Source organism: Epinephelus moara, chromosome 8 (assembly GCF_006386435.1).
Source record: "Epinephelus moara isolate mb chromosome 8, YSFRI_EMoa_1.0, whole genome shotgun sequence".
NCBI lineage: Eukaryota > Metazoa > Chordata > Actinopteri > Perciformes > Serranidae > Epinephelus > Epinephelus moara.
In genome coordinates, this window is record NC_065513.1 from 19874967 (window position 1) to 19900239 (window position 25273).

At 41.3% G+C, this 25273-nt stretch overlaps 1 protein-coding gene across 3 annotated transcripts in view; it reads right to left on the reverse strand.

Annotated features, from left to right (window-relative positions):
• Nucleotides 1–25273, reverse strand: part of pip5k1bb (phosphatidylinositol-4-phosphate 5-kinase, type I, beta b) — a 50666-nt gene that overhangs the window by 20360 nt on the left and 5033 nt on the right. For 2 of the 3 annotated variants that reach the window (XM_050050171.1, XM_050050170.1), the window contains exons 2-7: nt 12624–12728; nt 12435–12503; nt 10770–10900; nt 6294–6411; nt 1773–1925; nt 1197–1496 (exon numbers count right to left, since the gene is read on the reverse strand). In XM_050050171.1, the coding sequence (XP_049906128.1) occupies nt 1197–1496; nt 1773–1925; nt 6294–6411; nt 10770–10900; nt 12435–12503 (771 nt within the window). In that variant the 5' untranslated portion in view covers nt 12624–12728. Of the gene's footprint in view, nt 1–1196; nt 1497–1772; nt 1926–6293; nt 6412–10769; nt 10901–12434; nt 12504–12623; nt 12729–16368; nt 16442–25273 lie in introns of those variants that run through there. The other variant, XM_050050172.1, reaches the window with a different exon arrangement.

The window sequence follows — 25273 nt, forward strand, 5'->3', positions numbered from 1 at the left end:
TAAATAAGTGTACTTATTTAGATTCCACTACTATTGATACTCAATCCACCCATGATGTTTTTTTTCATTTCTAGCACATAACTCTGAGGTCTGGGAGCCACAGTATCTCAGTTGTTGTTATTTTAGAGGCAGAGGAAAAGCAAATCAGCAATTCAGCTCTTCTGTTCTGGTTCTTTTGCTTTTTAAAGCCTGGGGGTTTGTTCCTTGCCTACAATTGTGGCTTCACAAACAAGCGTCAGCAAAATCTTCATATTTATTGTACATGGCCCTTCTTACTAGCCTGTTTTCATAGAGAATTTCTCTGGCACTGATGCAGCGTGGAGAGACAATAACGATGTAAAATTCGGAAGTCTGTGCCTTTTCAGATGACTCATTTTGTACGCTGTTTGTCGGTTTTCACATTTCTAAAAGCAGGGAAGATGCTGGTGAATCACCAGAGCTCACACACCATGTCTGCCATTAAACTCCAACTATCCTCCTCCAGCAGACAGTCTCCTGGCCTCTGCGTTAAAATAGAGAAGAATGCGCGCCTCTAGATCAGAGGACTATCTTTGGATAGAGCTCCGACTCTCTCACGCTACCAGGATCATGTCTTAATCACATTCAGTGTTTGGAGAGCTGTCATGTAGTGAAACATAGAGACGGGAAAACAGAGCCCACGGGCAAACTGAGAGCTTAGGCTGAACACACAGTGGAAAACACGCTGCAGTCCTGCAGGCAAACACACTGAAAATTCAAAAATTCAAAACACTTTGTCCCTTCTAAGACGCACACTCGCTATCCAGAACTAGTGCACCATGTGGGTAACTTATAGAGCTGCATGTGTTAAGCCTCTATAATCGGCAACAAGAATGAGAGGGCGGTGACATCCCTTCAACAGCTACGTTGCTTGTGAATTCCCAGGTTAAAAGCTATCTGCTCTAAGCTCTGAAAAGGCACATTATATCCATGTTCTGCACACAGGTCAAAATGTTTTAGCAAAGGAAAGTATTCTAATAATGAAACAAAAATGATCTGATTCTAGACTTCCTTGTTTGTTGTGCAGCTTCCTTTTATGGAATAATAATGTCCTTCCTGATGTGGTATGACTTTGCTATTTCAAATCCGGTCCATTGAATAGAGAGATACAAGCATGAGCACACACACACACACACACACACACACACACACACACACACACTGCTGCCAGCACCTACCCGACAGTCTCTCTGCAGGGTCTTCATCAGGTTATTGTACGTCTCTGCGTCAAAGTAAAGTCCTTCTTCGTGCATGTCCTGGAAGTCCAGGTCTTTGTAGGTCGGACAGGCCTTCTCCCTCTCTTTCCTGGATGCTCGTCTCTTGTAGGTGGATCCCTTCAGGTCGTATTTGTAGTGCATTTTGATCGAGCGTGGCAGCACGTTATTCATGACCACCAGTCGGATGTTGATGCCTCCAGACTGGATGCAGTACAGTCCATAGAACTTGGGCAGCAGCGTGCGCGGATTCTGGTTCAGGTTCTGTGAAGCGGAAGACAGCTTGAGTCACAAACTCTGAGAGATCAAAGGCAAACTCCTAATTTCTGAATGGCTAGGTTATGCTGCATGTCATCTCCTTTGTGAGAAAATGAACAAATGTTTGACTTCTGTACATGTAACTAACATGTCCTCCCTCCTCTTGACTGAGACATTTTTCAACACCAAGAGGGTTTTAGACCCCCATTCAGCACTCAGAGGTGAAGTTTTGCCACCTCACCAGGTGCTGAAGACCTCCTGAGGCAACTTTAAGTGTCTCACCATGTAGTATCCAGGTAGTAATCTCTGGAGAAACTTGGCCTCTTTGTGCTGGACGGTTTTAATGATGAACTCGTCATCGCTGGTTAGATAGAAGAGTGAGCCGCTGGCCCCCGGGTTGGTCAGCTCAATCAGTGGCTCATTTACGAGGGAGTACTGAGGAAGGAAAAACATCAACACACCAGTCAGAAGAAAGATTTCACACTGAACAGAGGTCAGACTTCTAGGAAGCAGCTCCAGCTCTAATCACATAAACTATGGTACAGACAAAAATTAAAACACTAAAGTTTATGTGGAAAGCACGATTAAATAAAGATGCGACACCGCAGGAATCTTTTGTTTATTTAGAGCTGGAAGAGATCTTCACTGGCCTGAGGGTATTTACAGAAGTCTTGTGATGCAAAAGCACCAGGTTTCTACTCAAATATTTGTTTTTGTTTTAGTGGCCTCAAAACATGTAGGCACCAAAAACAAAATAACACACACCCCAGACGTTACATCAATAAGCGATTCAAAACCATCAATATTCTGCTATAATAGCCTCAACTGTGCTGGGAAGGCTTTTCACACATTTTGGAACCTGGTTGCAGCCACAAGAGTATTGATGAGGTGAGACACTGACGTACACCTGACCTGTTAAAATTCACTCTCAAGGGTGGAGATGGGGTTTAGGTTAAGACTTTGTGCAGGTCAGTTAAGTTCCTCCACATTCTTTCTTGATGGATATGACTCTGTATAGGAAGTGGAGCCAAGGCAGGGGAGCCTTAAACCTGCATTCTTTGCAATGGCCAGCAGGGGGCAACTCCACCGATTGCAAAAAAAAAAAAGGCCAATTGTATTGACGTCAATGAGAAAATAACTGACTTCTCACTTGTTTTATTACTTCAGTTAAAATTTTCCCACTGAGATTCTGATCTCAATTGCTAGTTTAAAGTTTTCTTCACTTCAGCATGATGTTCATTTTGTAAAACACAGTCCCGTTTTCAGTAAAATAGACAATAAAGCAGGGTACGCTTTAAGGCATGGCTGCTTGTGATTGACAAGCTACTACCATGGCAATGCGTACTTCCCCCAGCTCCACCCTCTCATCAAAATATGGTCACTTCTGGCTCCAAAAAATCAAGATGGCAACCTCCAAAATGCCAAACTCAAGTCCACAAACCAATGGGTGATGTTGCCGTACGATATGAGCTCATTTAGGCCCGATTTTTGAGCCGACTCATTTCAGAGTCAGGTTAAATTTCAGCTTCACCAAGGTTCATTTGTTGTACAGTGTCCAGGGGGGAACGAGAACAAATCATGGTTCTATCAACTGCTCCCAATCAACCGTTGGAGGTTTGGACAAATTTTTTGACTTTTCAATATCAATTTTGGTCGACCATCTTTCGGCTCTGGCACAGTTTAAGCATGGCCACGAGTCAGTTCCCGAAGATCAGTACCTTTTTTCTCACTGCACCTGGGGAAAGTGACAAACAGAGTGTTTGAAAGTGCCATAGCGTCACGATGCTTCATGTGGACGGATAATATGGAGGCTAGGTCGGTTGAGCTGTGGCAACAGCATGTACCTGTTTGGTGTTTCCTTCTCCTCCTATCACAACCAATATGAGCAAGAGACATGTTTGCAATAATGTATTTTTCTGAACTGTACTAATGTAAATTTACAGACCTTTGCCAGCAAACAAACTTCTACCTGCCTCGGAGTTTCAAACAATCCTTACTGACAAATGTCAATAGCCAGAACAGTCCGAAGGGCCCGACAGGTCATTTTATTTTCTATTTCACCTGTAGGCAACAGTGTGAGCATATCAACTGTGAGCTGTCATGCGGAGTTGGAAACAACAGGCTTAAATTGTATAGTGTATGCCTTACTTAATGGGCCAAGCCCAAACCATTAGAGAGCAACCAGACCAACAGTACACAAAAGTATATGGTTGTCCACATACATTAAGCCATATAGTCTACTGTGCATAACTGGCATGTTAATGAAGCAGGTCTCTTTCTACATTATATACGCTGTTAAATGAAACACTAATGAGTTAACTGTAGAGATAGCAGATCTGGATCACAGGAGCGCAAATCTCACATTGACTCTTTCAGACAGGTAAACTGTCCAGTAACACATGCAGAAACACGTGCTCCTCAGCTGAGAGGTAATACAGAGCAATTTCCGCTTGTACTGCCTGTATCGCAGAATTTATGAAAACAGACCAAGAGCCTTCATCTTAACGTGGCAATCAACGTGTGAGGGAGAGACTGTGAGAGCAGCCAACTGAAGAGCAATGTTAGATGTTAATCAGTGCGTTATGAGAGCAACATGTTCAGAGGAGAGGAGCAACACTGGAGGCATCCGCTCTCCCTCTCCAGAGACTCTTCCACTGATGACCGTCTGCAGTCACGTTGAATTACAAGCACAAACACATCCGTGGTTTATTGCATTTGCATTCAGGATGCTGGGTGTGCATGTGTGTGTGCGTGTGTGTGTTCTCTCTTTTAATTAGACTCCGCTGTGTGGCCTCTGTCTGAACGAATTCATCATCACCTCAAGGACATCAATCACGAGCACATCCTCTAAGCCGCTGCGCCTTCTGCCATCCTCCCTCTACTGCCTTGAAGTTACATTTCGTCTCCGTCGCTCCTCCCGAGCCTTTTGTCTTTCACTTGCGCAGAAACAAATTTGGCATTCAAAAACAAGAATGCAGCTGGTGGTGGTTTTAAAAGGCTCGCAGGCAGAGAGAAAATAGGAAAACGGCGGCGTAACACAATGGAGCCCAAACAAGATTACACAAAATCAGATTTTACTCAAGCAAAAAGCGTTTGTGTGGAGTACAGTGCCACTGATAAATATGGAAACAAAGTAAACTCTTTGATGAGCCGCAAATTAAATGAACTTACTGCGTGGCATGCAGAGAACATAATCACAGGCTTTGAGAGGGGTGTTTGAACATTAGACGAGACAAGATAAGATAAAGTTTATTGATCACACATTGGGAAATTTTCTCGTTACAGCAGCTCAAGAGACAAAACAAAGGGAAAAAAGTGACTGCATGCCCCCTGAGTGATATCAGACATCCAAGGCTTCAGTATCTCTTTAAAGGCATAACTTTTTCTTTTTCTTTTTCCCTATCTGTTTCTCTGTTTGTGTTTGTGTCTTTAATCCAGCTGGGAAATCACAGAATCATGTGCTGATTTCATTCAGCACTAGGAGCTGGTTAAAGCTAATGAGGGCGTGCTCCGTTAGCTCAGTCATTACCTCCAATATCTCCACGCTGCCCCAATGTTTTGCCTCGACTTCATCCTCCCATCCTGTCTTTCCCCCTGCACAGATGGCGCGTGGCATTACCCGCCCACTGCTCAATAAAATACACGTTGAATTCTGTTACAATTAAGTACGCACTGAGGTGGAAGATTAGTGTTCAGTCAATGGGAAGTAATTCAGGGGAAAGACAGCCAGCAGGCCATTGTCTCTTGTTTATGGTACACACTGATAGATAGAACTGCTTAAAGCAATGGGAAAACGTGTGCATTCACTCTCTGGCCGAGAGGTGGATGAGAAGATTGATACCACCCTTGTTGCTGTGCCATAGTTTTGACGGCCCAATAGTTCGAAAATTGTCCCATTTGTCTGACCGGCTGGTGTCCCAAAAACAAACTTGCATTGCTCTGCAGGGCCATTTCTACAAAAATAGGCGGCACACTCTCCCAAACAGAAGCACATGGCTGATTAGTCATCGAAACTCTCTACTATGGCATCCTAACCCTAACCAATCTCACGCCTCATGCCTAAACCGAACCAACCCAACCCACAAAGGCAATAATTACTAGCCAATCAGTGGCAGAGTAGGGTGGAACATGTCTTACCATAGTGGAAACATCAGATGACATCATGCTGCATTAATTGGCCATGTGCTTCTGTTTGCCAGACTGTGTAGAGTATTTTTGGAGAAGTGGCCCTTCAGAGCAATGTAGGTTTGTTTTCGGGATAATAGGCTTCCAAATGAACATTTATGACTATTGGGGTTTCGGAAATCAAAAGCTGATCCGCCATTCACATGTCTATCCACTAAATATAAAGCTACAGGCAGCTAGCAGTTAGCTTAGCTTAACATAAAGACTGGAAATATGGGGAGACAGCTAGCATGGCTTTGTCTGAAGGTAACAAAATCTAAATTGCTGCTCCTCTAAAGCTCACTACAATTTGTGATTTTACGTGGAGTTGTGTGCAGGGCGTTTTTTTACTGGCATGGTAACTAAAACTATTTTTTAAGTCTTTTTTCTTCTGGGTAAAAGTCTAGCTTATAGTGGGTTAGTTTGATCTCACGTTTCATTGCATCTTACTTTAGGTTTTCCATGTGTGTGCTTGATTTGATTTGACTCTTAACGCTTCCTCCCTAGACCTGCATGACATTTTGCAAATTAGTCGGCAAGAGGCAGAAAGACTGAATTTGTGGAGTGGATGTTATGAATGTGCAACATCATGTGAAGGTGTAACAAATAATTAACATCTCAGCCAGGTTTTATTCTTACCAGGTAGTCATCTGGTTTGATGCCGAACAAATCCCTGAAGTAGCGGAAGGCCAGTGGAGCGTAGGTCTTGAAGCGGAAGTCAGGGTAGTGATGTGCTGGAGTCAAGTTGCTTCCCTCACTGCAATGTGCGATGAATAGCCAAGAACACCAGGAAACAAAACATATACTGGTACATTAGTAGGGGGAAAAATTGATACAGCATAGTATCACAATATTTTGCGAGGCAATGTTTTATCGATACATGGATACAGTGTCCATTTTTTATGATACAATTTATTTATTTTGCAAATACAACTTTTGACAGCCTATACTAGGATGATTAAGTCATTTGCTTTTTCAGTTCACAACATATATTTTTTGCAATAAAAATTGAACTGACCGAAAAATTTATTTTATCAGTTAAAACAGATGTTGATAAAGCTTTGCTCTTGACAGTTTCTGAAGTTTACAAAAGATAAAAAAAATCATAATATATGTTACTGCAATGCACAGCATATTGCAAAACATTTTAAAATAGAAATAATCTTGTGACTTGAAACTTCACAGGGCCTCTGGTGATTCCCACCCCTCTACATTAGACACATTATTCCAACACTAACTCAAATAAAGGGGGATAAAGAAAACCTTCAACATTACATAAGTAAAAAATGTCCGTGTCATTTAATTCTCCAACCAAGGATGACATACAGGCAGCACTAGGGGTAAAGTGAGCCTACACCACCCTTTTCTTTGTGCTTGGCCTATTGACTCCCAGTAAGTGTATCAGTGGGCCCCTGTAATGCGCTCCACCCATGCACAAACAGGCTTCAGTAAAGTCATCTCTGGGAACCCAGATTCACCAGTATCGTGGTGACAAACTGGCCTTTATAGAGTTCTTCGCCTGGAGACTGACGGTGGCTCTGATTACTGAATCTAAACAATACCACACAACACATGAGCCTTGACTCTGAGGGGGAGAAAAGGAAAGGTGAAAATAGAAACAAATACACAACGTAACCTACTTTTTTTGTTGATTTGACTGGAACGTGAAACCTGACATTCTCAGACGGGCTTTGGCAAAGACCAGCTGTTTTGTAACCTGTGTCTCGGGGAACACCACGACACAGGGGGACGCACGTCCAACAAGGTTAGCGTGAGTCAGCTGTCGACTCTTTCATCACATAGACGCATTGAAATCAATCACACTGACCCTAAATCTACAACAAGTAGGTTAATAAAGGGCTTTGTTTTCCAGGGCGCCTCTAAATCTGGTTAATATTCTTGGACGCTTTTCTGGGTAAAGAGGCTGGTGAGTTGTTTTGTGCTGCTGTAATGGGATACAGGCAACAGTCAGGCCCTGCTGAGTAACACAATACCTGTGATTACTCTACAACGAAATCTGACTGCTCTGTTTAGTGTGTGAGGGCGACAACAATTATCTGTCATCAGTGACTGACAGCCCATGATGGTAACACACGCCTCGCATGGAAACCATTTCACAACACACAGCACCTGGAAATGTTTCATTCAATCTCATCAGAGAGCCACCTGCATTATGAAAGACACGTGCTGGTTGTCATAGATACATGCACTGAAAAAAAACAAAAAACTCTGTGTGTGTGGGAGTTAAAGTGATCTGCGACATCTCCAGCCATCTAAAACTAGACTGACAGGACAAACAACAATGGAAAAACCTCCAGAGAGGAGCAACAACAACAGAAGGAAGAGAGGGAGGGAAGCAATAAAAGCATCTGAGAGTTGTCTCCGTACTCAGCCGCTCTCTCAGGATACTCTGTCAGCGCAAAGAAAGAGGAGTTTGTGTCTGTGTGCTATTACAGAACAGAAAAGAAACACTTACAGAGACTAAAGACAATAAAGGAGGAAACGGTTATGTCATATGTCAGATGTAAGACACCATTTTTCTCTCCCCACTGATTACACTTTGTTTGTTGTGTCTAGTGTAATTTTCTTTTTTCTGCACCATGCAGCCTTGATCTCTTTCATCTCAGCCGGTTTTCTCACTGAAAAGTTTTATTTCACCATTATGTGAAAAGGTTTGACACTGGGAGCAGATCTAGGACGATGTAACAAGCTGGCTTTAAACGAGTGATATTTGGTACTTTCCTATGTCAGCAAGGCAGCAGCAGGTTTTTAAACACTCATCCCTTTAGGGCTCGAAACAAGAGTAGTGTTTGGCTATTGCTGAGTAGTAAAAGGTCAACGTGCGTGCCAAGACCCAGTTTGCATGAACCATTATGAGTTTGCATATCCTGGTGGTTCATCTCAAAGGTAAACCACAAGTACTTCCTAGTAGGACTCCAATTCTCCTCCTGAAGCTTCAGACTTAGAGGCAAGTATTAGGCAACACTTTTAAAAACCAGTGAAAACATTTTGCTTAGTTCTCAGCTATTTTCTTTTGCAAAATCTTTGCATATTTTTCAGGATAGGTCATGCAAAGTATATATTTAAATAGAAAATTATACTATCAACTCACAGCAAACACCACATGATAAGATCCTTTAAAATTGTATTTTCTACTGTAAAACTATAAGCTCAATTGCACGTTAAAGAGAACGTATTATGTTATTTTTCTAGGTTCACACTTGTCCGAGTAGGGAACCCAAAATACACGTTTACATGCCTTAAAGGTAAAACACTTTATTTTCCACATACTGTCTGTGCTAGAACACCTGTATTCGCCCTCTGTCTGAGAAGACTCCTATTTAGCACCTGTCTCTTTAAGCCCACCTCCCCAAAAAACCCAGTCTGCTCTGATTGGTCAGGGTTTTCAGGACTTCTGCATCTCAGCGTCTCTGCACTATCACTGCTGCCAAGGAATGACTTCAATGAAGTTTTTCTACCATGAAAACTAACCAATAAAAACTATGGATCAAGTTCCAGCAGGAATATGATCCAAAATCTGGGAGAAATTTGTAACATCTCTATCTAAGATTACAGGTTTCCCAGATGTTAGCATGTAGCTACATGTAGCATTGTATGTAATGTGCCTGGAGCAGATGACCATCTAAAGAAATCTGTCACAATCTGATGTCAGCTTGTCTTGAAAGTACAAAACAACATTGGAAACAGCGTACTCAGAATGGTTTGAAGCTTGAGGTTTTTGCTAACAGCGATTACTCTTCCATATTTTTTATTTTATTTTTTTTAAATGAACATCCAACATTGTGACATTATATTTATGACTGAAAATAAAGGCCGTCTAAAAATAAATACAACCTCACATTGTGTCAACCACATTTGAACACTGAGTCCAAAAAAATTCAGAACAGGTTCGATTTACTGCGTTTTTCACATCCGTAAGAAGCCTGTTTGACCAAGAATCAGTGAAGAGAATGTGGCTGCGGGACACAGCTGGGACAAGACAGAGAAACAGGGTGCATAGAATCATTTCATAACTCAGATAGCTCTCTTTCAACAGGTGAGATAATAATATTCAGGTGGATGAAGATGACAAGGAGGAGGGTGTGGACAGGGAGGACAGCTCCACTCTTTCATGCAGCTGTGGTGCCAAATGCAAGACAGCCAGATAGGTAACTCCAGCGGAGAGTCAAAGGAGGAAATGTGTCTTTTCATTTTGTCTCGTAGTGCGAATTTCTAACTGAATAGAACAATAAAACACATCGGAATCAGTGTGCAAGGTTTCTGTGCGCGCTGAATCTTTTTTCAGATACCGGATTACAAAAACACATCCGACAAAAAAACGGATTCAGTGTGCAGAGGCCTTAAGAAAAAGCATAAACTGCCCCCTTTAATATACGTGTGATATACGAGTCACACTTTCTAAGAATTCCTGGGTCTGTTCTGGATTATGTCAAATGTCTTTTTAAGCTGATGATGTGATTGTGAAGACAGCCCGAGACGACCGAGTGGCCGCACGCTGACATATGTTTTGCACTGTGGCAGTAAAAGGCACACAGTAAGCTGATTTCACAGTTCTTGGCAGGATAATCCACTAGAATAGTTTTATCCCTGCATCATGACTTAGACTAGCAAAATTCACTTTGTTGATAAATGATGATGGTGGCAGTTTGTGGTGACGGCGTAATATCTTTGAGACTGGATGTCCAGTGCCTTGCAGTTTCCACTATTAATAACAGTTTTAAATGTCTTTAATACAAGACCCAGACATTTAATATTGTAGCGGGCAGACAGGCAAAGCTTAGTCTTTGGTCGCTTTCCATTCATTCACTTTGCAGAGTCAGGAAAGTGTCGCAGCCAAAGAGCAGCCTGTTACCACCTACACATAATCTGTTTTTATGAAGCCACTCTCTGAGTCACTGGCTCTTGTAGACCAATTACCCTGAGCTTATGTAAAAGTTTGGCTGTTATTTTGATGGCAATGAGCAAAACATTGCTACACAATTAACTCATATGTTGAATGACTGCTTCAAAAAATGTACACATTATAGAAATTTTGCTTCCTGTGTATAGAAGCTGTGTGAATGTATGTCTGTGTGGGTTTTATGTAGCACTGACCTGGGCAGAAAGACGCTCTCCACCACATAGAAGTCTTGCATAAGCACATCTCTGTCAGGCTTGGAGGTGAGGTTGCCCACTGTATAGCCAATACCGAGCTGAATGGCTCCCTTCAAGGCTGATGACGTGGTCTAGATGGGAAAATAGAGAAAAAAAACATCCCCTTAGTCAGGCTGTTCAATCATGCTGTCACTGCTGTCCCCATTAAATACACTATTGGATGTAAATGTGAACAACTGAAAGATTAAAAACATAGACAATCCAAATTACGGCACGGTGTCGGAGGCATCAAAATCAAGACAGCAGACCATTAAAGGAATACTTCACCCCCAAATGATGATTTGTTTATAAGTTACTCACCCCAAGTGACTTTAAATTTGTGAAGATAACTTTGATTTTTCACGCATTCCTCCACAGTAAATGAAGAATCCAAAAACTGAGAAAATTCGTAATGAATTGAAGTCATAGGGGTCCATGTTTAACAGCAACAAATGTGTTCACAAACTTACACACAACTCGTGTAGCGTAATCCAAGACTCATTTATTCAAGTATGCTCAGTGCTTCCTAAACAGACAGCCCTTAACAGCGGGAAACTAAACTAAAAGTGAAACTTACCTATGGTCTCTTCAAAGCCAGACTCCATTGACATAAACAGTAATTTTACCTCGCGGAACAATGGAGCTGCTGGTCTACCACTACCTTGATCAGTTTGTTTGTTTGTTTGAGTTATTGTGTAACTTTTGATGAATCTAAACTATACCTTCAAAACGCCAAACTCACACAATAACACAAACTAATTAACTGATTGAGGCAGTGGTAGACCAGCAGCTCCTGTGTTTAGTAAGGAAAAACTACTGTTTTGTCAATGGAGTCTGGCTTTGAGGAGAGCATAGATAAATGTTATTGTCGGTTTTGTTCTCTGTCAGAAAGGGCTGAGCATATGACTGGATAAATTAATCTTGAATTATACTGCATACGTTATGTGTGAGTTTATAAACAGATGCTTTGATAAACTGGATCCCTATGACTTCAATTCATCAAGAATTTTCTCCATTTTTAGATTCTTTGTCAAACAGAGGCATGTGAGAAAGTTTTCTTCACAAATTCACTGTAATTTTCGGGTTGAGTAATTAATACATAAATGGTCATTTGGGGATGAGTATTCTTATAAAATCGAAACTATTGAGTAGTACAGTTTGTACTATAAATTTCACACTAACCACATTAAAATCCCAAAAAAGCCTGGGAAACAAACACTAGTACTTATGTTGCGTGGGCAGCCACCACAAAAAGACCTTTATAGTCTCAACCTGAACAGTGGTAGCCACTGTGGAGAGCCTTGTAATGGTGACATCGTAAGAAATGCTGCCATAAGCAGTGACGTCTAAAGTTAAAAAAAAAAAAAAAGGAAAGAAAACAAGTGTGACCAGCACTTGACTGATCTCTGGCAGCCAGCCCTGGCAGAGGTCAGACATTATGTGCTGTAGAAGGACATTTAGAAGGACTCATGTGACTCATAGGCTCCAAAGTGAAGACTTTGACTTGTTGGCTCTAAACTACACTCCAAAATAAATGTTATGGAAGCAGGTTGACGTTTGTTTTAAGAAGCAAATAAAACCAAACACAGTGAAGCCCTTATATGAACAGTCCTACTTTGTTTTTACCTTTTTGTACGTCTTCTCTCTGCCTGTGGTCCAAGGCCCTCCCATCCCATTTTCTGTTGTGGTTGACATCTGAAAGAGATGCACAGGACTGACATAAAACCATGGTAAAGTAAAGTTTCAGTACTAATTTCATAATTTAAAATCGCTTCTTCCATTTGGTGACTGAAAAAGTCTCTAGCATAAACTTACCTTGCCTAACGAAAAGCTGCTGCAGACAAAACAGCGATCAGGGCGACATCTCTTGATTGTCAGCTTGATCAAACATCAGGAGGTTTGGATCTGTCAGGGGACCCTCTGCAAGAGAACAGATACACAGAGAGTTATTATTACACAATAAAAAAACGAGGGCAAAAAAACGCTCACAGCCAAGTTAAGATGTGACTGAGGATGGGTTGGAACATGTCCACAAGCAAAGATTTCTTGATTAACCGCGATAAATTTGAGGCCACTTTAATGCCGTCACTCTCCTGTTAATCTCCGCCTGATAGCAGAGGCAATTTTATCTATTTCTATTTCTCACTATTGAACTGAAGCAAGAGAAATCTGCTGTGACAGTCACTCATGAAAGGTATATGTATGTGGGGTCATGTTTAGGAGAACAATACCATCCTGTGTCAGTTTGACTGTTCAGTTGCAAAAATTGCACTGTGCAGATGTAGAAAGCCAGTAAAGGCTGAGTCCATCTGCATTCTTTTACAGGTTTTTCAAATGGAAACGCCCACTCAGCCAATAGCAAAAAGCATGGACGTAGTTTAGAGCAGCCAGTGCTGATAATAATAGTAACTTAAAGAGTTAGTTTGGTTCTTTTGAAGCGGGGCTGTATGACATACTAACCCAAAGTCAGTGTCATATTTTTACCACTTAACCTTGCCGTCAGACAGTCGTTACATCGCTCTCTTAGAGCCGCCAGACTGCTCTGACAAAGACAGTAATTTTACCTGGTAGAGCAAAGAAGTTCTGGTCTACCGCTGCTTTGATCGGTTGGTTTGTAAATGTTATTGTGTGGCTTTCAGATCCAAGCTAACATGGTGTGCACAGCAGTACGTTGCTTAGCTTCCGTGGCAGTTAGGGGGGTAAGAGAAATATTGCTAATTTGTGAGATCCATAACACACAATTCACCAAGAAGGCTTGGCTCACTGATGAAGAGGCATAGGTGGACTATGGGGTATTAAGGCCCTGACACACAAAGCCAGCTGCTGGCCATCGGTCAAGGTTGGGCCGTCGATGAGCGTCTGCCACCTCCATTGGTGCGGTATGTCCCGGGCTGTTGGCCCTCATCGGAGCTAGTCGCCTTCTTTTCCACCGATTTATCATGTTGAATCACCATCAGCAAAAGTGGAGAAGATCAACATAATTGAGAAATGTAAACAAAGAGCTAAAGTCAAGGAGTGAGGTCGAAACAAACTTGTTATATGAGGTTAGATTGTTTTTCCTAACCCCTTGAGGTCTTTAGCAGAAGTGTTTCATGGTTTGTTGAGCACAGTAAATATGCTCTGTTCTTTCAACATTGGATTGTGTTGTCAATGTGCTAACTGGCTAATTAGCATCAACACATTCTTTCGGTTTCCCTTTCAGAATGACGACTGCAGACGACTGCCATATGCTGGTATGTCCTCTCACACAGGCGCAGAACATACACACTTGTTGACCGTCGATTTGATGGGTTCATGAGCAACTTTTTGTTAGATAACATGAGTTTTGGAACGGTTTGGGATAATTGCATTTTGACGCTGAAACATATGTACTTCAACAAAAACTTAAATGTTGTTGGATATTGAATACATAAGAAACACTGCTAGGAAGCTACAGAATAATATAAAAACCTTTTAAAAAAATAATGGATCCTCCCTTTAAACATTTACCAGCATCCCTTCTCCTCCTCCTCATGTCTGACGTTTTTATTCTAGTAATTCCTTCCATATTTCAGGTCATGTGTGTGTGTGCGTTGGATAAATTACACCTCATAAAGAAGCAGAGCTGCAGAATGTGTATGAGTAAGGAGTAGCCCTGGGGCTGAAAATGATCTGCTGGTTTTGCCCAGCTTACAGCAAAACCAACTCCTTACTAAGCCACAAAAATACTGGTCTGTCTTATATCCTCATATGTCCTCCATCGATTAGGCTGTACCACTCCCTGTCACTTTCTATTCTTCCCTCATTCCTGATTTTTAGTGTGCTTTCCTCCTGTTTTACTCCATCACTCTCCAGAGAAAATATGACACAGTCCAGTCAGTGAAACTGTGACATAACTCAGTGTGTCTTCTGAGTAAGTTTGAAAAACAGGGAGACAGACGAGGCATAGAGGCTTAGTAGTAACACCGGTAAAATTTGGACTTTGTCTGCTAAGCTCCAGCAAGCCTGCAGTCACCGCCCCACCTGCATATAAATGCACCTGCAGGTCTCAGAGCCTTGAGTGTTGCACAATGTCCTGCTGCTTCGTCAGGGGCGCCATGTCCTCCAGTCACCTGCTCTGTGACCAGCGATCACATACTCATCAAATAAATATCTTCTGAACTGAGAATATACACACTCTATGAAACACCTTTATTTTGAAAGTCTGACTGCCACCTACAGTACAACCATAACTATGTTGCATACCTGTCCAAAAAAAGCTCCAGATATGTTGCCATGTTTAAAAATAGTCTTCAAAAGGAGAATTATCTTTGGATAAATAAATGTTGACAAACTCAGACATTAAAAGAATGTAGCAGACACTACACTCTTATCTCCAGACTGGGTTCTTATCTGTGCGCCAGCTCTTCTGTTGCTATAAACAAAGAGACAACACCAGCACTGATGCTTTTAGCGCTCCAAGCAGACCTCCCCAACTACAGATAATTGTTTTTGTTTGGTTCTATGCATTATTTATACCTCTACCATCACCTTGAAAATAATATTCAGTCTTTCGTGTTCACAACACAAGCTCATAGAGTCACACAAAACTCATCCTGAGTAAAAAGATCGAGTTTGTCGCTTGGCATCAATCATAAGCTGTGTCATTAGAAAATAATCAGAATATTTCTTTTCCCCACCGTGCATTGAGATGTTGATCCACCTGAGCTATCACACTGTATGACTGGCTGTGTGCTCTGAACCTGAGGAATGTTAATGAGCCTGCCGGCCTGTCTGGCTCTCTGCTCCATCCTGGCCTGAGTGTCAGTGTTAAAAGGGATTGTTTGGACCCCTCTCTCTCTCTCTCTCTCACCTGACCCCACAACCCGGCCAGTGCTCCAACAGACTGTTTCCAGAACAATCCATGAGAGGCCTGCAGCTGCAGCGAACAACAGCAGGTCTGTTGTTCACCTCTCAACAAAAGAGAGGCAGACAGATGGTTGGACATGTGGATGAAAATGGATGGATGGATCATCCTAATCAGCCGTGTCTTACCACTGTCACACACCCCCTCTGTAAATACCGCTGGCCTACAGGAGTATAACATGTACACTGTTCCACATGTGTAAAACGATACTTTGTTTTCAGTCACAATTACATTACTGTGAGCTACAAATACAAAAGTGTATCTTCGTCGAATCAATGCCTCCAGCAGATTGTGGATGTCTGTGGTCTGGATAAGAACCAAATGGGTAAAATGATACAAGTGATCGATTAAAAGGAAACTCTGTACTTGAAAGTCTAAATCTGAACGACAAACCAATGATCTGTGGAGGGGCTGAGTTATGGGTTGTTTATCTGCCTTTGTGAAAGTCAAGCAAAGATCATACATATTTCATAAGTCATGGTAAAACTGTGCAACACTGTGCATGACCAGAAGAACATTTCAGTGGAATGAGGAAACACACACGCTGGGTCAATTTCCATTTCACACACTTGCCAAGCTTGAAATTCACGCACACATATACTGTACACAGACTGCACACAGTAAACACGTAAAAGACAAAGCTGTTGCAACTGCAAAGTTTCTTGGCAAACTCACCATAGCTCTTCCTGTGATGGTGTTTTTGTCAAAACCCAGACTTGGTCAATAATGAGCTTCTCTCTCACTTTATCTTTCCTCCTTGTGAAGCACTTTGTGACTTCTGCTCTTAAGACGGTGCTATGTAAACAAACTTTACTTAGCTCTTCCCTGCGCAGGTCTTTCTGTTCCTGAACGACTCTCTTCCCGCTTGTCCGCACGCCCTTGTCAGAAACTCTACCACCCTTCAAACAAACACACTTGCGTGCAGATCAAACACTGGCTCTCATGCCATATCTCCTGCATAGTTTCAGGGATATTGCCAAGGGTGCCAGTCAGCCCCTGTGGAAGTCAAACCGCCACTCTGTAGCCAAGCAGTCCTGGCAAGGAAACTTACGTTGCTGAGAGCAGACATGGGCCATCTGGTATGATAAAAATGCAGATCCAATGCATCTGAACTGTCAAAGAGTCTAAGAAGCTGCGGTAACATTCCCTCACTGGTCTCAGTGGGCAGGGTAATGATAGTAGTAATGAAGGCAGGAATCAGACAGCTTAATCACCAGATATGCTACAAGGGCTGGGTATCAGTACTCAATACCTTTAAGGTATCAACCAAAATAACCCAGGACCAAGTAGTATCTCAACTTCTCCGGTTAAATGATACCTGCATTTGATCCTCTTTGTACCCAGATCTCGAAAAAATGACTTTTTGTTTGCTCACAGCCGATCACAGAAAGTGTTCTTCAATTTAATGTGACGTGATTGGTCCACTACCGCAGCAGGAACAACCCATACAGTCTGTGGTGTGATGAATTCAGCATGTAGGCACATGGAAGGGCAGACAAGTGTGCTCTCTCTGCCTCAGGATTTTCACGTAAGCATGTGGAAGAGGCTTTCTGTGTAGGCCCGAGGAAAGGCAGAGAGGCCCCAGAAAAGAGCCATGCAAATGGAAATAAAGTTTTCTTGACAAAAGTGTTCTTGACTGAAGTATGACTATTCTAAACGCCTGTGGTGTCTGGTGACATTTTACGCAAATACTTCTATTCAAATGATGGGTATCAAATGAAGCAAAAACAAAAAGAAGAATCAAATGAAGTACTCTGTCAGTATTGCTATCATTTTAACCGTACTGGTATTGGTACTGGTATCATAATTTTTTTAATAATACCCAGCCCTTATTCTTATTAGGAGATCTGGCTCTCCTTTGTGACAAAAGTGGAACAGCAGTTTCCACAGAAGAGTACAACAGTTTTCAAACCATCTGATCATGACATCAGGTCTGGGAGGTATTCAGGAGTATTCTATCACCAGGGCACAGATACTACATGTAGGTTCCTCTTCTGTTCTGCTTTGCTTAAGCCCCCAGATGCTATTGGATTACTGCAGCAGATTGGAGACATAATGGAGAATCAATAGCAGAGCAGCAATGCAGAACACTGAGGACTGGACTGCTGGGGCTTTCATGACCTTCACAATCCCTGACTGTGAGATGTTAGATAAGCACAGATATCTGGATTTGGGTGGACACAATCAAGAAGATGCATGGTGGTGGGTGGTGGGGGGGGTCAGCTTAGCTCGGCCTGCAGGGGATCGGCTTCATCAACTTAACCACTCTGATCCTCTGATCACAGGAACTCCAACCCAGGCAAAATTTAACTCTGAAAACTTGTTCAGTTGAATAATATACAACCCCTGTACATTACAAGGCTGAATGGTGTGGAGCTTTCTGACACTTTGTGTAAACACTTGCTCACTGTTTGTTGTGTCAGTGTGATTACATAATTGGCTTAGGTACCCCAAGCGTGTAAAATAGTTGCTTCTGTCATGTTGTGCTATGAATCATGTGGCTGGGAAACAAACAGCCAAGCGCAAATGATCAGTCATCAAAATAACAATAATAGACAAATGATATGTAGCCCTCCTCCATCACCACCTCAAAAACACTCAGATTTAGCCCCTTGCTGTTGTAGATATTTCAACAATGACTGCGTTTTTCTCACAGACAAAAAGTGAGACAGACGGAGGAGTAGAAAATGCTTGGGGGGGGGGGGGGGGGGGGGGGGCAGACAGACTGAGAGGAGACGAACACTGTCTTTGTGAGATGTTCAGTCAAACAGAAATACCTGCTCATCAGTGTCAAAGAGATGAAAAAAAAACACCCAATTCAGGAGCTCTGTTCTGGTTCCACCCAATCCAAACACAACGCTGAAACAAAAATACAAATAAGCACAAAGCAAACAAGACATGAAATGCACACAGTTTCAACATGTGCAAACAAACATACAGGTTTTGCGACTCTGTGAACACACGTCTTATACTGTACACACATAGCCTCTCTGTTTCCTCTCCCTGGTGAGTCCCCACACCGAATGCAGCAGTAAAACAGCCGGCAGGTATTATTTTGGACTGTTTTTGGTGCGTTCTGTTCCGTGTTTCTCTGTATCCTCTAGAGGTGTGTTTGTTTTCATCATCCCTATTGAGGGACAAGCTGTGCTGCAGCGTAGTGTCTGCCTGCACGCACCAGGTGCTGCGCAGCACTGCAGAGCTGGCAAAGAAGTGCGTGTGAGCGTGTGTGAAGACCTTGTGTCTAAACAAGACATCAAATCAGTAGCCACACTGGCAGCACATGTGGATGTCTGATTGGTTGGATTAAAGAAGTATTTCACTGCTGGAAAGATGATCAATGCAGTAGAGGGATGCAAATCCTTCTATAATTAGTGCTACATGACCAGAGGAAACAGAGAAAAAGAGCTATTTGCTTTTGCTCAAGAAGTAAAAAACCTACAACTAGCAGGATGCGCTGTGCCACACTGGACCAATAAATGCTCCTGCTGGTGGATGACATGAGTTTGTCTGTTTAGACACAGGAAACAATGTGACAGCCAGCTGGTAACATACGATCTCCAATTACAGTTAAAGTGTAAGCTAAATTAACTTTCTAGAAACAACTGGGGTGAGAAATAGGCAATGCAGTAACACAATCTTGACTCATATTTGATCAGTAATGGCTGTTTTCTGCTTCTATAATCTGTATCCGTGGTGATAGGAATACAATAATGTGGAATTACAATCCGAAGTTCGGGCAACAGCGAAATTCCGCTGGATTTAAGTTGAGAGATGAGCAGGGAGATCTGGGTGCTTGTAAAATGGTCGGAACTTTACAACAGGTAATTTACACATACTACCCACATTGTTACGTTATAAAGCTGGTTGACAATAAATCCCTTAAACAATGCAGAGACAACATTTTTCGCTGTTACTACTAGTGGAGCAAAAATTTTAATTTGGCTGAAGGGCAGTGCCAAAAAAAAAGACTACGCTGTTGCCCTGACGTTTACCATCTAACATCCAGTGTGTAGCATATATATGAACTAGGGCTGCAACTGACGATTGTTTACATTGTTGATTAATCTATCGATTATTTTCTTGATTAGCTGTTTGATTTATAAAAACATCAGAAAATGGGGGAAAAATGTCAATCAATGTTTCCCAAAGCCCAAAATGACATCCCCAATTGTCATCTTTTGTCCACATCCCAAAGATATTCAGTTTATTGTCACAGAGGAGTAAAGACACCAAAAAATATTCACATTTAAGACGCTGGAATAGCAGAATTAATTTTTTTTTAAAAACCAATTAAAGATTAGTTGCTGATTAATTTAATAGTTGACAGCTGATCGATTAATCACTGCAGCTCTAATATTAAAATGTATGTTTAGAATGCCTCCTCATGTAGACTAGTTATTACTGCATTGCATGCTAGAAAATCTAACATCATCACATTAGCTTGCTACAGTAGGTTGATTGCAGAGACTAATGGGAAACTTTGGCCATAAGTTTTAGATGCATCTTGTCATGAATGTGATAGCCAATCCAAGATGTACAAACAGACTGATCAACCTGCCAACAGAGCTGGCGTGGCTGAAACAATATCTGATCCATGTCTTAGCAACATGCTGCTGATTGTTGAGCCTCATTCCCACGTCGTCGAATACTGATGCTTTGGGTTAGTGGTTCGGTCCAAGTGTCAACCCAAAGTTGTCAGTATTTGACGCCCGGGGAACGATACTCAACATTCAACTATCTTGCATACTGAACCTTTTACTATTGATGGTATTTGACCTTTTGGCAACAGCAAATAAAGAGAGACAATAGGTGGGAGGGAGAGAGGGACTGCGCCTACGGAGCTCTATGACCTTTCAGATGTGACATGAAAAGGAAAAAACTGAGAGAGACAGAGGGAGGGAATGACAACGACAGAAGAGGAAGACAATGGGGGACAGAGAATAAAAGGTGTGTTGGTTAGCTGGGCTCTTCCCTCGTGATTTAACAACAACGTGCGACAAGACCATGTCAAGTTTTATTCAAAGCGAAGCAATTTTCCCAGTGTGATGCACCGTATCACTGCAAAGAACAAAAGCACAAGACAGAGAGCGAGAGAATGAATATATATTTTTGCTGTCTATGAAAACATGTATACAAGAAACCAGGGGAGAAGACTTGGCCTGTGTATTTGTAATTCAGAGTGCGTCTCACTCTAGTTCCACTCTGCATGAAAAGCAGTGAGGAGGAGGTCACCCACTGTGTCCAGAGAGTCACATGATCCAACTGAGGCAATGGAGGGGGGGGGTGGGAGAAACATAGAGATGAGTATATGGAGGGAAAACGCAGGCTAGCCTCCTAACATCACATAGCCCATGGAAACACAATCACATGACACGAAGAGAAGAAGAGAGAGACTAGCCAAGTCCAGCTTAGCTTTACTGAGCCCTGCCCAGAGTCCAAAGGTCCTCTTACTCTTCTTTAAGCCACAAGCGTGACAGGCAGGTTTATTACCTATGCATATCGCTGTGGGAACAACTGACTGTGTTTATTATTCTCAGAAGTGATCAATCGTGGGAGTGCGAGGGGATTAGATCACCCTGCCTTTATTGATCGTGGGTCACAAGCTGCTGAAGAAAAAGAGGTGGAATTTCATGTCTCCACATTCTTTTCTCTCACTTGTTTATCGTCTGCCACCGCTCTATGTCTTGCTGTCTGACCCTTTTATTTCATCAACTTTCCTTCCCACTCTCTCACTCTAACACCCTGGGGTCCCCTGAGCGGGCCTCCGCAAGTAAGACGGGTAGCAGGGCCAAAACAACAACAACAACAAGGAACAACAACAAACACCACAACCCCCCGAATATTCTGAATTCCTGCAAGGCTGCCAACCTATCGCTCTGCCTGCAACCCTCCAACCGACCAATCATTACACAGAGGAGCTCAATTATCAGCCAATTACCGCTGCAGGCCTCCTTTGGGAGCTTTTCGCATCCTCTCAAAAGCCAGGGAGGGGGGAACTCCCCTTTGGAGGTTATTAAGATCAAAGTGATAATACTGGGAAATTCATCCAGATTCACCTGCTGCAGAGTTAATGAAGATCAGCGCAGTTTTACGGTGGACACCCAATATTAGTGTCACCAATTCACATGTCGTCCCTTTTCCTCCTGAGCTATGATGTTGAATAATGACCAGAAAAGTGTTTTTTGCAGAGCATTGTGATGTCACAGTGAAGTTGAGCTTTGACCTCCCAGATTTAAAACACCTTCACCTCATCATTTTATTCTATTAGACATTTGTGTGAAATTTTGTCATATTTGGTGCATGAATTTTTGAGTTATGGCCATAAATATATTTTGTAAGGTCACAGTGAGCTTGGCCTTTGACCACCAAAATCAGTTCATCTTTAAGTCCAAGTGCACTTTTGTGCCAAATCTAAATAAATTCCCTCGAATCCCACAAGAACGAGACAGACAGACAACCCAAAAACATAATGCCCCCAGTCAGAGCTGTCTCCAATATGGAGGCATGAAAGAAAGAATAAGTCAAAATCTGTAATAGAGGCTGAGATATCCTGGTTTTAAGTCCCCACAAGAGGTTGAACTCTCAATCTTTAATTCCCAAAATGCAACCCAACAGTTTATTTTTAGAAGACCCTGCCTTTTGTTATAAATCTATGGTCTTGAAGCCAAACCAAGAAATGTATTTTTTTTCAAAATAGCTCCTTCAGAGCTGTATAGACATTAAGAAATGTTTTCAGTTTGTACTCCAAATGACTAACAAACTGATCTTTAAATGGTTTGAGTGCCCCTTTAATGATCAAGGGTGCACCGTCTAGAGAGACAAACAAAGCAAATGTTTGGACCGAAATTTTTTTTTGGAAAAGGGGTCACTCATATTGGCAAATTTTGGATACTCACTGGATACCTTTAGTTATGGCAGTCTGCTAGCTACCTCTAACTGTCATACACACGTTAGGTGTAACTGTCAGCATAATGAAACGAGCACATCTTTCTGGTCACCAAAATGAAAAGAAAAAACAAGATGAGGAGGAAAAACAACATGGGGGGTGTTTGGGGACCTCAACAGGCTTCTTTGCCTAGGGGCCACCAGAGACTAGGATCAACACTATTGACGATTCATGTGACATTTTTCTCTTTCAGTGTGAGCAAAGCTGAAAACACTGATAGTTATTAATGGCAATGTGATAGCTATTTGTAAAGAGGACAACTAACTGTAGATCTATCAAGAAAGCTGAGCTTATATATGAAGGCGTCGAACATCCTCCAGCGGGGAATATTTAGCAGGCTTCATTTTTTTAGGATTTAAAATTAGAAGGACATTCATGGTTTGTTTTATCATCCATAAACCTGTTTAAAGGCATTTTTTTAATTTCAATTTTTAATTTTTTTTATTGCTGTCTTTTTACAGAAATCACCAATTTTGTGAACAGTAATTACATGAATTTGAAGTTACTTTCAAGACCTTACATAGAATGAATCATATAAAAGCGGTGGTTTTAAGTTAAGGAGATGATTTGTTACAGCTGCAATACAGTTGCTGTGGAAAATGATGTGAAGGAGCTTTCATTTTCTAGCGTTTATGTCGTCTAGGGTGAACATCGATCACAGCGCTGATAACAAAAGTCAGTTGATGATGAAGTCCTGACTGAGTCCTGCTGGCTATCAGTTGTATGTGGTATGTGCTGACATGAGTGCAGCCTGGACGATGAAAGAGGACAATAAAACAGATAACAGCGAGAGAGCAGCAGCCCACACTGTGAGGTGCAACACAACGAAACAGAGGTGTGGAGGCTAAACCTCATGCGATCAATAAAGTATGTGGGCCAAACTGCTCGTTGACCTGTCTAGGTTTTATACCAGGGAGCATCTTCCTGTTCAGCACTGCTCTGATTCATAATGCTATAAATTTTTTGAGGAGGCTTGGAGCACTGGATTCAAATAGTGAAATAATCTGTCAATAATTCCAATTTTGCTGAGTAATGAATCATTTTAATCATCTATTAAAAACACTAAACATGCTGGTTAATGCTTCACAAAATTTGTAGATCCTGGGTGATAATTTGAATATATCAGCAAAGCTGACAATATTAGCAAATTTATCAGTATCACTGTATGTGTTGGCCATAAAGTAACAATACAGCAGCACAGAAATATGAAAAATATAACTGCTGTAATTTAGTGTCCCCATTAGTTTTTCCACAACAGACAAGTTTTATTTTTCTAGCTCAGTACATATCTTGAATAAAATTATTTTATCAAAAATGCTTAAAATGTTTATGTTGACTTATTACATTAGAAAAATATAAAAAAGATTTGAGGCTGATTTATTGTTTTCTAATAATTTTCCGATAGAATGAAAAGGTGTTCACTTTTTTATTTTATCAGTGTGACTTGACTACTTGGCAGAGGTGGGACCAAGCTATTGATTTGCAAGTCACAAATAAGTCTCAAGTCTTTGCAGTCAAGTCCCAAGTCAAGTCTAAAGTCCTGAACTTTGAATTAAGAGTCATAATGCGCTCTTCACCAACAGTAATGCCATTTCAACAACAGAGTAATAATAAATAATAATAAATAAATACATAATAAAGTTATAAAATCATGAATAAAATCAAATTTGTTAAAATGAATGTGTATTTAATTGTTAAAATAAATTTGGTGGAAGTTATTGAGTCTCCGTATGTAATTTTCAACCTGCGAGTTTTAGGTGCTGCAATTTGTTTGTTGTTGACAACTGGGTTTTTTTTTGTGGTTTTCATCTTTGGTTGCATTTTTATCAACTAGCACTAAATGACGTAATGATAGGTCTTCATGGTTCTCTCCTGCAACTTAATTGGATGCTGTCGGATTGGTTCAAACAAAGGAAGAGGAAGAATTAAGTTTCAGCTTGCTGGGATTGAACAGCGTTAACGTTAGTTTATTCAGAAAATTAAGAGAATTATTTCATGGCACACTTTTGACATAACTTACTTTTAGGTATCATATATTTTCAAGTCAAAAGGCTCAAGTCCAAGTGAAGTCACAAGTCATTGGTGTTAAAGTCCAATTCAAGTTGAAAGTGTTTTTAAAATTTGTCAAGTTGAGTATAAACTCATCAAATTTGTGACTGGAGTCCATGTCATGTGACTCAAGACCACACCTCTCTTACTTGGTTTGATATTTTATTGGCTAAATGACTAATTTAATAATTAATTCATCAAAACAGAAGTAGGTTAACCAAAAAGGTAAAAAAGAAAAGTAATCATTACTGGAAACCACTAAAGGTCTGACACTGACTTTTTGGGGAAGCAGCAAAGCAGCAAAACACAACACTCAGGTATAGTAAGTCATCCCACAACTGATACAAGTTAGATTAAAGAATACTGAGACACAACAACTTCAAATAATGTCCACTACAGATATTAATACCAAGTCTTCACAAGATGGAGGCCACATTTTGTTTTTCCATATAATCTTCAATCTGTGTGGAAACCCCCTGCAAATAATCTCCAGTCTCATTCTACAATGAAATGCACTGTCACTCATTGAAGTGATCTGAATAAAGGTTTGCAACAAGAAGAGCAACAAGAGAAGAATCGCATGGT